This window comes from Muntiacus reevesi, chromosome 4 (assembly GCF_963930625.1).
Source record: "Muntiacus reevesi chromosome 4, mMunRee1.1, whole genome shotgun sequence".
Lineage (NCBI taxonomy): Eukaryota > Metazoa > Chordata > Mammalia > Artiodactyla > Cervidae > Muntiacus > Muntiacus reevesi.
The window spans coordinates 72,064,188-72,077,312 of NC_089252.1; the positions used below are offsets into that span (position 1 = coordinate 72,064,188).

Genomic DNA, 13,125 nt, shown 5'->3' on the forward strand with positions numbered 1-13,125 from the left:
GTCATAATGCATCATTTCACTCTCTCTAACGTAAGACCTGCCTGAACGAGACACTTACGAGAGGGAGTGAAGCAGAAAAAGGAGGGTTGTCCCACGGTCAGAGATGAGGCCTCGTGGCATAGATTCAGCAGCAAATATATTCTACTTAGAACTGTTTAGAGAGGATATCAAACACGCTTTTTATCATTATGGAAATAATGATAATAGCTAACATTTATTAAGCATTCAATAGAAGCAGTTACTTTTCTAAATGCTTTATATGTATTTATTCCTTTAGTCACAATCAGTATGTTTGTTTATCCTTATTCTTTGTTGTAAAGTTGGAATCATACTGTATAGACAGTTTTGTGTTTGTGCCTCAGTGGTATTGACTTCTCAGTGAGAGAGCATGAATATAGTTCTTGCTTCATAGTGCCTAATTTCCTTCCAGAAGAGTTGTACCAAATTATCCTTCCACAAGTAATGTGTGAGAGTGCCATTTTAACTATTTTTTTTGAGAACCAAGTATATTGCCTTGTTTTTTACTAATTTTGTCAGTGAAAATAGTATTTTGTTTTGATTTGTAAAAAGTGAGTTTAGCTGTAGTTTTCATTTTTATTAGCACATGTGTATCTTTGAAAATATATTACTTATATGGATAACTTTTTAAGTGGCAGTTCAGTTCAATTCAGTAAATATTGAGCACTTGTGTATGCTCAAATCCAGAAGGGATGTAAATATTACTAGTATTATTTAGAATTATCTCATAATAGGTAAATTTCTTTTCCTTAAGAGTCCTCATAAAGATAAGATTTTCTCAATCAAATATTTAAACTTGCAGTTTGTGCTGACTAGCTACTAAACAGCTGATGATTTTAACATTTAGCTCCATTTGTTCTTAATAGCTTCTTCTTTAAGTGGGAACAAAGATTCCATTTATAGCCTGGCAATGAATCAACTGGGAACAATCATTGTATCAGGGTCCACTGAGAAGGTAAGGGGGAACTTCAGGGGTATATTTAACTCTGGAAAACAAAGAAACCAAAATAGTCTGATCTTTGTAATTACAAAATACATAGACAGTGGTTTTGCCTGGTGGATACTAAAAATGAAGGCTTTATTTGAACAAGTAAGGGTGTAACTGTATAATTACTGTCGTGTTTGTGGTTCTGGGGGCAGAGGGTGGAGTGGGGAGGCCTGTGCTTCTTTTTTTTACATTAAAGAGGCTTCCTCCCACTTAAAAAAGTTGGGAGCCTTGGACACTGGAACACTTGTCTATTGGCTGAAGTAGTACTACCATCACAGAACTTAATGGTTACCATTTGATTTATAGAAGTCACCTATTATTTAAATTTGATTGTTTGTATGATACGTTGTATGATTCGCAGGTTTTAAGAGTATGGGATCCAAGAACATGTGCAAAACTAATGAAGCTCAAAGGGCACACAGATAATGTTAAAGCATTGCTGTTGAACAGAGATGGCACACAGGTATGCAGTTCACATGAGCATTTACCTACTGACCTTGTCAGAAATTTCATACAGCAGAAGCTCCCCCACTTTCTATATTGTTGCATAGTTGGTTTAAACCAAAAGCTACACACATTATAAACTGTGGTCTGATTTTTAAATCCTTAAACTACTCAGTTGTACACATAATAATCCACATTTTGAAATTATCTTGTTTGCATAACTTTTAAAGGCAGGCCAAAGGATATCCTAAGAATAATTCTAATGCAGGTGAGTATCTGCAATTATGTTTTCTTTTTTTTTTTCCATTTATTTTTATTAGTTGGAGGCTAATTACTTTACAATATTGTAGTGGTTTTGTCATACATTGACATGAATCAGCCAGGGATTTACTTTGCAATTATGTATAGACTAAAATAAGGGCTTCCCAGGTGGCTCAGTGGTAAAGGATTGCCTGCCAGTGCAGGAACTACGGGAGACGTGGGTTTGATCCCTGAGTCGGAAAGATCTCCTAGAGGAGGAAATGGCACCCCACTCCAGTATTCTTGCCTGGAAAATCCCATGGAGAGAGGAGCCTGGCGGGCTGCCGTCCATGAGGTCTCAAAAAGTCAGACAGAACTGAGCATTCATCCATAAACACACACATATATATAGGCTAAAATCATTTAAAATGCTTCCTTTTTTGAAGCAGAAGGAATCTTTAGTATTGAATGCTTTCTGGCAGCGGAAAATATCCTCACAGTGGGTCTGGTTTCTTAGGCAGGTCCTGTCAGTTGACTATGTAGATATGGACTGTAGTTTTGTTATCTAACATCGAACTTAAAGTCAGCATTTCAAAGAAAAACATTTTGGTAATGTTCGAACATGTATTAATATTCAGCCACATAATTTGTGAATTATAAGTCACAATTCTGTCTGTTCTATAGCAGTAGAGAAATGACCTTTCATCAGTGTAGACAGTAAAAAACAAAAACCAAACACCATTTTATGTTGTGACACGCCTCTCCCGTGTACTGCTGCCGTTTCTTCATAGGCCCGGATCCTTGGAATTGATTGTGACGGGGTTGGAAAAGGGAGAGTACGAATGTGGCAGGATGAGAAACACCGTCAGTCCATTACTCCCATGAACTTTATTTGAGCGTTTCTCATGATGTACTCTGCATATAAGTTAAATAAGCAAGGTGACAATATACAGCCTTGACATACTCCTTTCTCTATTTGGAACCAGTCTGTTGTTCCATGTCCATTTCTAACTGTTCCTTCTTGACCTGCATACAGATTTCTCAGGAGGCAGGTCAGGTGGTCTAGTATTCCCACCTCTTTAAGAATTGTCCATAGTTTGTTTTGATACACAGTCAAGGGCTTTGGCATAAGTCAATAAAGCGGAAATAGATGTTTTTCTGGCACTCTCTTACTTTTTCGATGATCCAGCGGATGTTGACAATTTGACCTCTGGTTCTTCTACCTTTTCTAAATCCACCTTGAACATCTGGAAGTTTACAGTTCACGTACTGTTGAAGCCTGGCTTGGAGAATTGTGAGCGTTACTTTACTGGCGTGTGAGATGAGTGCAGTTGTGCGATAGTTTGAGCATTCTTTGGCATTGCCTTTCTTTGCGATTGGAATGGAAACTGACCTTTTCCAGTCCTGTCGCCACTGCTGAGTTTTCCAAATTTGCTGGCATACTGAGTGCAGCACTTTCACAGCATCATCTTTTAGGATTTGAAATAGCTTAATTGGAATTCCATCACCTCCACTAGCTTTGTTCATAGTGATGCTTCGTAAGGCCCACTTGAGTTCACATTCCAGGATGTCTGGCTCTAGGTGAGTGATTACCACACCATCGTGGTTATCTGGGTCATGCAGATCTTTTTTGTATAATTCTTCTGTGTATTCTTCTGTGTATTCTTGCCACCTCTTCTTAATATCTTCTGCTTCTGTTAGATCCATATCATTTCTGTCCATTATTGTGCCCATCTTTGCATGAAGTGTTCACTTGGTAACTCTAATTTTCTTGAAGAGATCTCTAGTCTTTCCCATTCTATTGTTTTCCTCTATTTCTTTGCATTGATCACTGAGGAAGGCTTTCTTATATATGGTTATAAATGCACTTCACCTCAAGGCAGCTTCACTTACTGAAAGCACAGATGGTGGTTGGTACTACTTTAAAAGCTGCCTGTCTGCCTTAGAGTGCATAATTAAGCCAGTAATTTTTCTCCTCTAGTTCTCCTTTTATCCATTTTCCTTATTGGTGATAAGAAACTAATGTAAATTTAGCCACCAACAACGTGGCATCTTTACATTAGGGGATTGATCAGGAAAACACCTAGAATAGCCACTTACCTGGCGAAAAGAGAGAAGGGAAAAGAAACATTTACTTACTGATTCTTGAACTTTTGCAACATGGAAGAGACAGTTATTGGTTACTGGACCAGAGTATATATTAAATCCTGTAGAGTTGCCCTGCAGCTTCTCATGTAGCATTATAAGCCTTCTCTGGTGGCATTGTAAGTCAGGGACTTGTGATGAGATACGTATAGGAGGCCAGTGAAGCCTATTGGTGTCAGCCTGTTGCCTCACTTTCTTTGTTCTGGTAGGATATTTAGCAGATCTTACTATTTGAGGTCTCTCTTCACTGCAGTGGTTTTGATTGGTGCCAACATTCCCGGGCCAAGCCAGCTGACTTTTCATTCCTTGTACTTGCTCAGTCAGTTGCTTGAGGAGATTGGGGCAAGCTGCCATCTTGTTCTGAGTCAGTCACGTCCTTGCGTGTCACTCACAGGGTTTTCCTTGCTCATACAAATCTTGCTGAGTCTAACTTAGAGGCCCAGGGGCTCTTTGAGCATTAGGCCACTCCTCGCGCCTGACGTGCCCACTAGGCTGCTCTCTGTTGGCTGTTACAGCTGTGCATCGGTGACCATCCCAGAAACACCATGTGTTGATCACCGGCAGTCTTGCCCCAGCACACTGGTACTTCTCATCTCTGTTGGCAGAAGCACAGAGCACCTGATCAGGCTATAGGATCTGATCCCCTGAGTCTGACTTAGCAGAACCATTTGGGGCATTCTGCCTAGTCCCAGAAGCCACATCGTAATGAAGGGGTCTTCATGTTTTTCCAGTGGAAGGTTGGGGTCAGTGGGAAGTGTTTGGATGAACCCTCTAGGTCCTAAAGGACATCAAGAATTCCTGTAAAATAGGCACATCTTCTAACCATACTACCTAATACTACAAACTCATTTGCTAACTTGGTGCTTTAAAAGTGATTGCTGTCTATTTGGGGGCCTGCTTTTTAACAGTCTTAGAATACTGATTACTACCAAAGATTATTTTGTATTCTGTATCCAGGTTGATGTAGAACTCTAATTTACTCTGTATTTCCTCAACTGCTTTCAGCTGTGCATTCTGGGTTTGGGATTTACCTCTTTACTGTTGTAAGTTACTCAGCCTGTGGGGACTTACAACCCATCATCTTTGCCTTCCCTATGCTAAAATTGTCAGACCTTATTCCCTGTAGATATGTGGTCTAGGAGCTGGGTGATCGAAGCTTTACTAGCAGCCTTGCCACCTCAGCAAAGCATCTCATCCTGGAATGGGGGACTCCTCCCTGCCTGCTCCCCATTACACTACCGCAGTGCTCCTACACACGTGGTGAAGGCCTCCTCACAGCCTCACTGCTGACAGTGTCTTTACTGGCTAGTCTCGGTTCTCTCGCGAACTAGTTACAATCAATGATTAAAACACTGCTGCTCCTGACAGCTTATGGGGGAGTCTGTTAGTGCGATGTTTATTTAATTAAACATGTCCAGAGTTCTGAAAGCCTTTCAAGTCACAGAGCAGGCCAGTTAATCCTTCGTATTCCTGAAGGCCTCACCTGTTCAAACACTATCCAGGTCTCCCAGCCCACTATCTTCTCTTCTTTGAAGTTGTTTGCCCGCTTGATTTCATATACCAGCACCAACAGTTGCTGTCTCCTCAGGACTATCCCCCCCCAGATAAGTTTTTCTCCCTCTCCTCGGGTCACCACAGTAACTGGTAGAGAATACCAGGCCGCTGAATGCACATGTGGGGTGGCTGGTTCTCCCTGTTAGTGTCACACGCAGTGTGCTCAGCTCTGATTTGAGTACCAGCAACTTGCATATGGTTGAGCCTTCAGAAATTGTCAGAATTGCCAATATTAACTCTGAATGGTGAGGGTTTGCATTTTGTATTAAGGGGTGTTGAACTTGAGGCTCATGGGGAAAGTAGCCACGCTCACACAGAGTGAGTGGCAAGCTGGATTTTGCATTTGACTCTTGTCAGTAAAATCCAGGAGACCTGGCGAATCATCATGAGTCCAGAGCAGTGAGGGAGAGGACAGAACAGAGTGGTGACCCAGGGCTCTGGGCTAGTGCAGTGCTTGTCAAACTTGGCGTAGCAGACAGAATGACCTGGAGAGCCTGTCAAAACCCAGATTGCTGGCCCCCACCTGAGTTTCTGCCTCATTAGGTGTGGAATGGGACTCAAGATGGTGATGCTGCAGGCGGCCAGGCACCAAGGAAGTTTTCCTCAGAGGGTTCCCTGCTTGAGCCTGTATTGTTGCCTTTGGTCATCCCAGCCTGTGATGAATGCTGATCAGAAGTCTGTTATCAGAGGCAGGAATGCAGGTTATTAGAGATATGTTCTGACAGTATAGAGTCAGGAGAGAAGACAAGAGGAGAGCACAAGAAAGCAGGATCTTTTTTGGCAGGTTTCTGACCTTCGCTTTCTCTCTTCCCAGTGCCTTTCCGGCAGTTCAGACGGGACCATCCGCCTTTGGTCCCTCGGCCAGCAGAGGTGTATAGCAACGTACCGAGTGCACGATGAAGGTGTGTGGGCTCTGCAGGTCACTGATGCCTTCACACACGTGTACTCTGGAGGGAGGGACAGGAAGATTTACTGTACAGACCTAAGAAACCCTGATATTCGGGTGCTAATTTGTGAAGAAAAAGCGCCAGTTCTCAAGGTATGTCGTGTGTTTTAGTTTTACGATTTAGATTGTTACATGCACTAGCCAAATCCATCAAAATCAATATTAAAACCTGAGTCACCTGTTAGGTTGTAAAAAAAGATACCTCTTAGCTGCCCGTAGAGGAAATGGTGACTTCCTGGGAAAGTCAGGGATGGATGACTGTTGTGCTGGCGAATCCTGTGAACTGACTCCACGGTGCCCCTCAGCTCTGCTGGCTTTCCTGACCTGTCCTTAGAGGAGGAATAAGAGGAGTTCGGGTATCTGTGAGTGGATAGTGAAGCAGAAATGTGTCCACTGGGTCAGGTGGGGGATGTAGAAGAGTGCTCCTGAAGAAGTGGGGAGAGGCAGGTTCAAATTGCACACCATCACTGCCTCAGAATAGTCCTGGGAGGTGGGTACTGGTGAAGCCATCTGTATTGACATCTGCTAAAAATGAAGCCTAGCCTAAAAAAATGGCCAGTCATCATTGACAAGATATTCAGTCTCACTGATATTCACAGAATTGCACATTAAAACAAAGGTGAGGAAATTTCCAGGTTTAAAATGGAGGCATAAAGACAGCACTCTCCCCTTTACCAACCCCTTCTCAGAGATCATCTGAAAACAAGGAAAGCAGGAAACAGAACTTCAAATACCCATCATCTACAAAACTAAGTGACATCTGACACTCAGACCACAGTATAGGAGGAAGAGCTGACACAGAGAATAGAGGTCAAATGAGACACTTGAGAGGATGCCTGTGGTCTAAGAGCTCGCATAATACTGGCCAAGTACAGTTCTTTAAAGCAGATGGCACAGCCTAATGGACAGAAGCCATAATCCTTTAGAGAAGCAAGAGAGTTGAGGCCAAAATCATAGAGACACAGCCTGTGAGCAGGAAGCATGCTGATGGGGAGACAGGTGTGGAGGAGAAACTGCGCTGCAGGTCCTGCAGCTGCCAGGATCTCTGGGCTGTGGAGGAAAAGACGAGAAGTATTTAGCACAGGCATAAACATAAGGAGCGTTACTTTGAACTAAAGAGGATTCCTGGTTGCCAGTGTTTCAGCCCTGCCCTCATGTCTCCAGGCCTGCAGTTTCCTGGTGCAGGAAGAAGAGTGGGCAGGTCACTTCGTTTGCATAATGTGTACATAGATGTATATTTATTTTTATTTGTGCAGTATTTTAAAAATACAGGAGGACACAGTAAACTGTTCCCAATGTACAGTTATGTTCCTGGGTGGGGAGTAGGCATGGTACATTGCATGAATACTTCTTACTTTTGCTGTCTTGTTAGAATGGTTATTTTGTTTCTTGCTACAATCATTACCAAAGAAAAAAGAAACTTCTTTTCTTGTGATTAAGAACATAAAAACAAAAGAGTGGTAAAACCAGAAAGGAACAGTAAGTCATCCTTTTGACTATACCCAGTTAGAACCCTTAAATTAACCACAGTTAAAACTTGAAGCCCTTGTTTTTAGTAAGATGTCACCCCATTCCATTTATGTAGGGCTCTAAATTCCATTATCAGAGAGACTCTTTCATTCTTTGCATCCCTGGCTTTTAACACATGCCTGTGGTATCATCACCATACAGTGTTGAATGAAGGAGTTGATATTTAATTTTGTTTAGCTGGTCCTGGCAGTTCGGAAGAGTCAACATTCCATACAGCGGTATCTTTTGCCTTGTTTCAGATGGAACTTGACAGATCAGCTGACCCCCCTCCTGCGATTTGGGTTGCAACAACGAAGTCCACAGTAAATAAATGGGTAAGTGAGCCGCTGTACCAAACGCTCAGCGTGAGCCTGACTCTCCGTCAATTCAGTCACTCTCAGGTCTGACTCTTTGCAACCCCATGGACGGCAGCACACCAGGCTTCCCTGTCCTTCACCAACTCCTGGAGCTTTCTCAAACTCATGTCCATCGAGTCAGTGATGCCATCCAACCATCTCATCCTCTGTCGTCCCTGTCTCCTCCTGCCTTCAGTCTTGCCCAGCCTCAGGGTCTTTTCTAAGGAGTCAGCTCTTCACATCAGGTGGCCAAAGTATTGGAGCTTCAGCTTCAGCAGCAGTCCTTCCAATGAATGTTCAGGACTGATTTCTTTTAGGATGGACTGGTTTGATCTGGAGGGACTCTCAAGGGTCTTCTCTAACACCACAGTTCAAAAGCATCAATTCTTCGGCACTCGGCTTTCTTTATGGTCCAGCTCTCACATCCATACATGACTACCGGAAAAATCATAGCTTTGGCTAGACAGCTTTGTCGGCAAAGTAATGTCTCTGCTTTTTAATATGCTGTCTAGGTTTGTCATAGCTTTTCTTCCAAGGAGCAAGCGTCTTTTAATTTCAAGGCTGCAATCACCATATCCAGTGATTTTGGAGCTCAAGAAAATAAAGTCTGTCACTCTTTCCATTGTTTCCCCATCTATTTGGCATGAAGTGATGGGACCAGATGCCATGACTCCCAGTAGCAGGACAAAAATCCAAAATTTAGACAGTGGCAAAAATCTGAAGGCCCTGTGAATGCAGGTGTGACACTAAGGATTGTATAAAAATTAAGGTCATAGTCAAAATACAGCTTCTGACTTCTTTGTCAGGAGCCAAGACGCACATTTAATGTGCTGAGCATAGGCACTGTGCCCTGACAAAACCAGTAAAGATCACTAACTTCTGACCTTATGAAAGCGTATTTGAAAAGAGACAGTCCAGCTACCAGTGCAGCAGGGAAGCTCATTAGAATTCTGTTTTTCTAAACATAAGAGAAAGCAGAATTGTTTTTTCTAATTCATTTCCTTTTTCTTCATAGCATAAAGAACAGGGATCGAAATAAAGGTTAAGCAGAGTGAAGTAAAAAAAAGTACTTTTAATTAAGATTTAAGAATAAATAGTTAAGTTTTAAGTTAAGAATTAAGATTTCCATTTTCTTGCTTACCAGACTGTTTGTGGATAACAAAAGAGAAAGTGTTTGCCTTTATTCTTATTTTATATGTTGGTCAAGTGGTCTTTCTTTGTACTTGTTAAAAAAAAGCATATATATCTTGTCTAAATTGCTTTGTGCCAACTTGAGATCAACATAGCTTTACCCAGAAGAGTGCCTAGTGTTCTCTCCAAAAAGACAACATTCCCTCTTAATTTTTGTTTTATATTTTTTTTTTTTCCACCTTGGATGTTTTATATTTTTTTAATCACAGTAGATAATTGTCCTTTGTGTCTAAGTATTCTTTGGTTGATGTTATTGTTGGGTTTTTTTCATTTGCTCTTTGTTTTTCTTGCCACTTTAAACCTTTTGAAAAGCTTATAAAGCATAAAATGATTAAATAATGAATTTTATTCCTTTAGACACTGAAGGGAATTCATAATTTTAGAGCCTCTGGAGATTATGACAATGACTGTACAAATCCTATAACACCCCTTTGTACACAGCCTGACCAGGTTATTAAAGGTAAGTAAGTGTATTAGGAGGTACTGTACCTTTTATTGAGGTTAATCATAGTCACTAAGAGAGTGACAAAAATAAAGGAAATGACTTTCCTTTAAATGTAATTCTGATGTCAAGAAAAGGCTAATCATACATTGACTTATTTTTAATAAAAGAAAAAATATTTTTAAAATGCTATTTAGTGACTTTAAAAATTGGACTTTCTTGAATTCATCTTTTTGCCAAGCATTAGACTAATAATCATGGTATTGGTGAAGCCAGCAACCACTCTGTAAAAGATACAATGTTGTCTTTTGGCACAAGCCAGAATGGGTCAGATCTGGCCTCTGGATTCTACATGCTACATCTGGAAGTGGCAGCTCTGATTTCAAGGTCAGAGTTTGGGACTAGAGTATTGAATGATGTGTTTGTCTATAGTTAGATGTCCGTGCCACTACCATTAAGATAGGCTGTCCATTCAGGAACCATAAAAGAGAAGTAAGATAGGAAGCAAACTTTAGTAAGAGATGGAACTAATTCAGAGATGTCCTGTCATCATTTGGACTTTTCCCAGTGGGTAAAAAAATTGTTAAGATGTTTGTTCTTTAACAGTTTTCCACTAGTAGTCCCTTGACGTGAATAAGGAGTCTTTTCATCTATAATCTGCTCTTAAAATCAGACAGTTTTTCCTTGGTTAGCTTTAAATTGCCTTAGACATAGTTATATGGTCTTCTGATTTACCTTCTCCTTTCTGGGGGCTACTGTGATTTACACTTTGTTACATGTCACTTAAAATTATTGCTGTACTGTGAGTTTAAATGTAGGATTGTTTTACTAATTGGGTGGATTTTTTTTCCTTTAGGGGGTGCTAGTATTATTCAGTGTCACATTCTTAATGATAAGAGACATATATTAACCAAAGATACCAATAATAATGTGGCATATTGGGATGTATTGAAGGTGAGTATCTTTGTAATTTAATATAGGTTACTGGATTCTGTATCCCTTTATTTTTTATTGTTGTCTGTATGTATATGTGTATATGTTGTTTGTGTGTGTGTGTGTCTGTGTGTATATAAAATAACCAAGACAATAAATATATAAATAAAGATTTAAGTGCAGCCTTATTTGGGGGTATATATTCTTATGTGAATATTAAGTAAGGCCATAGTTTATCTTTTTAAGTACCCAGAATTTGAATGGAACCATTTTCTCTGTTTAGTGTATTACCAACTGTGTTATGCTGCCTTCCCTGAAAATGAATACTTCAGAGTTCCACATCCTTGACGCTCTTGGCATTTGGGGCCCAATAAATCTGTTGCAGAACTGGGAGGGAGGATCTGTCCTGTGCGTTGTAGGGTGCTTAGGAGCATCCCTTAGCCTCTGCTCAGATCAAGTAACCACCTTCACCCCCGTCCCCCACTTCAGTTGTGACAACCAAGAATGACTAGACATTGTCAGGTGCTTAGAGGGAGGGAGGAAGAAGGATGCAAAGTCACCCTAGGCTGAGAACCGCTGTAGTACACAGAATAATTACAGCTGTTTCTTAGGATTTATAGCCATCACTGTGAGCATCCGTTATGACTTTGAGTCATGTTAGAGTGACTTCTTGGATAATTGAGATGTATTAAGCTATTCAGCCACATTCTAAATAGCACTGAAGAATTTATAGACAAATCGAAAACTTTGCTTTTAGGATCCTGACATATGGCCCTTCTTCGTGTTGTTGGTATATTTGTTCTACAAATATTTCTGGATTAAATGAATATTCAGTTCAGTTCAACACAGTGCAAAGAACTGTGTTGAGGGTCATAAATGATGAAAAATGATCCCTTCTGGTTGGAGGGACAGCAGAACACAGGATGGCCTACAAACAAAAGTGGTTACTTAAAACTGGAAAAATCAGGAGAACTTCACGTGGAGAAAGCAGGGCCTTAAAGGATTCCAGCAGGTAGATTATGGGTAGATTTTAGGAGGATGGAGTGAATAGCAGGCACAAAAGAGGAAAGACGTGCTCATTCAGGGCCAGGTGAGCAGTTTTGTATAACTGGAGACCTGAGTGAATATAAAGGATAGTAGGGGTTTAAGGATGAAAAGTGAGATTCATTCATGAATTGTAGGCTCCAGACTTGGCCGTTTTTTTTTAGCACTTACTAAAGATTCTTAGATGAGTTTAGAGCAGGAAAACTGTCTACTCTAACTAGCTGAAGTCCTGGTAGAGTCCTGCTATCTGAACGGGAGGTAGTTCTACCCAGATGGGGCACCTCGCTGACATGCACCATCACTGGCATTTTTGTGTCCCTGGCGGTGTCCCATATCCAGATATTAGACCTTGAGGTTTTAAGGTCAAGTGATCAGGCAAAACAGACATGACATTAAACAAAGGTACGGAAGTCAGGAGTGCTTTTAGGCATAGGCTCAGAGTGAACAGAGCTGCATCCTGATGGCTCTGCCACCTGCCAGCCAATGATCTCCAGAATAGTCTTACTTTTGTCTTCATTTCTAAAATCTGGGTCTTGGTAATATAGGGGATGTTTGAGAAGTATTTATTGTAATGACTGACACATTATAGTTAGGAGGTTGTTGCACTAATACAGTGAAATATGTTCCTCTGGAGTAGGGTGGGAACAAGCAGGTGTTTTTAAAAAATAGAATAATTAGATATTTAAGCCTGTGGATAAGAGTGATGCTTTCTCGATGGCTTGGTGGGTAAAGAATCCGCCTTCAATGCAGGAGACACAGAGGCGCAGGTTCTATCCCTGGGTCAGGAAGATTGCCTAGAGGAGGAAATGGCAACCCACTCCAATATTCTTGCCTGAAAAATCCCATGGACGGAGGAGCCCGGTGGGCTTCATTCAGTCCATGGGGTTGCAAAGAGTCAGACACGACTGAGTGACTAAATACACAGGAAGAAAAGGAAGGAACAGAGATTAGTGCTTGGCTTTTGGATTAGTTTGGGAGTGTTACAGGGAACATAAGAGGAAAAACAGTTATTGGGGAAAAGGGAGAGGCTGAGAGAGGTAACAGATTTGAGTTTATGTGGGATGTCTGGTAGAGGTGTTTGCCGGGCAGAGAGCTGTACACCCTAATACATGGATGAGAAAGCTGGGCTGGAGAAATGGCTCAGCTGTCGTCATCTGCAGATTGTAACTGGATCCATGAGAAGGTCAGTTTCCAAGAGATAGATCTATACTGAAAATGGAAGAAACCAAATCATCTCCATTTCAAGAATTTTTAGAAAAAGAAGCCAAAAAGATGTATAATCAAAAAGGGGTCAGAATGCTCAGAGCCAGTGGCA

The 13,125-nt window shown here is 41.1% G+C and overlaps 1 protein-coding gene across 2 annotated transcripts in view; it reads left to right on the forward strand.

Annotated features, from left to right (window-relative positions):
• WDR48 (WD repeat domain 48) overlaps positions 1 to 13,125 on the forward strand; it is a 45,548-nt gene that overhangs the window by 17,744 nt on the left and 14,679 nt on the right. For both annotated transcript variants that reach the window (XM_065933033.1, XM_065933035.1), the window contains exons 6-11: positions 885 to 973; positions 1,368 to 1,469; positions 6,204 to 6,428; positions 8,105 to 8,179; positions 9,749 to 9,851; positions 10,690 to 10,787. In XM_065933033.1, coding sequence (XP_065789105.1) covers positions 885 to 973; positions 1,368 to 1,469; positions 6,204 to 6,428; positions 8,105 to 8,179; positions 9,749 to 9,851; positions 10,690 to 10,787 — 692 coding nt within the window. The remainder of the gene's footprint in view (positions 1 to 884; positions 974 to 1,367; positions 1,470 to 6,203; positions 6,429 to 8,104; positions 8,180 to 9,748; positions 9,852 to 10,689; positions 10,788 to 13,125) is intronic.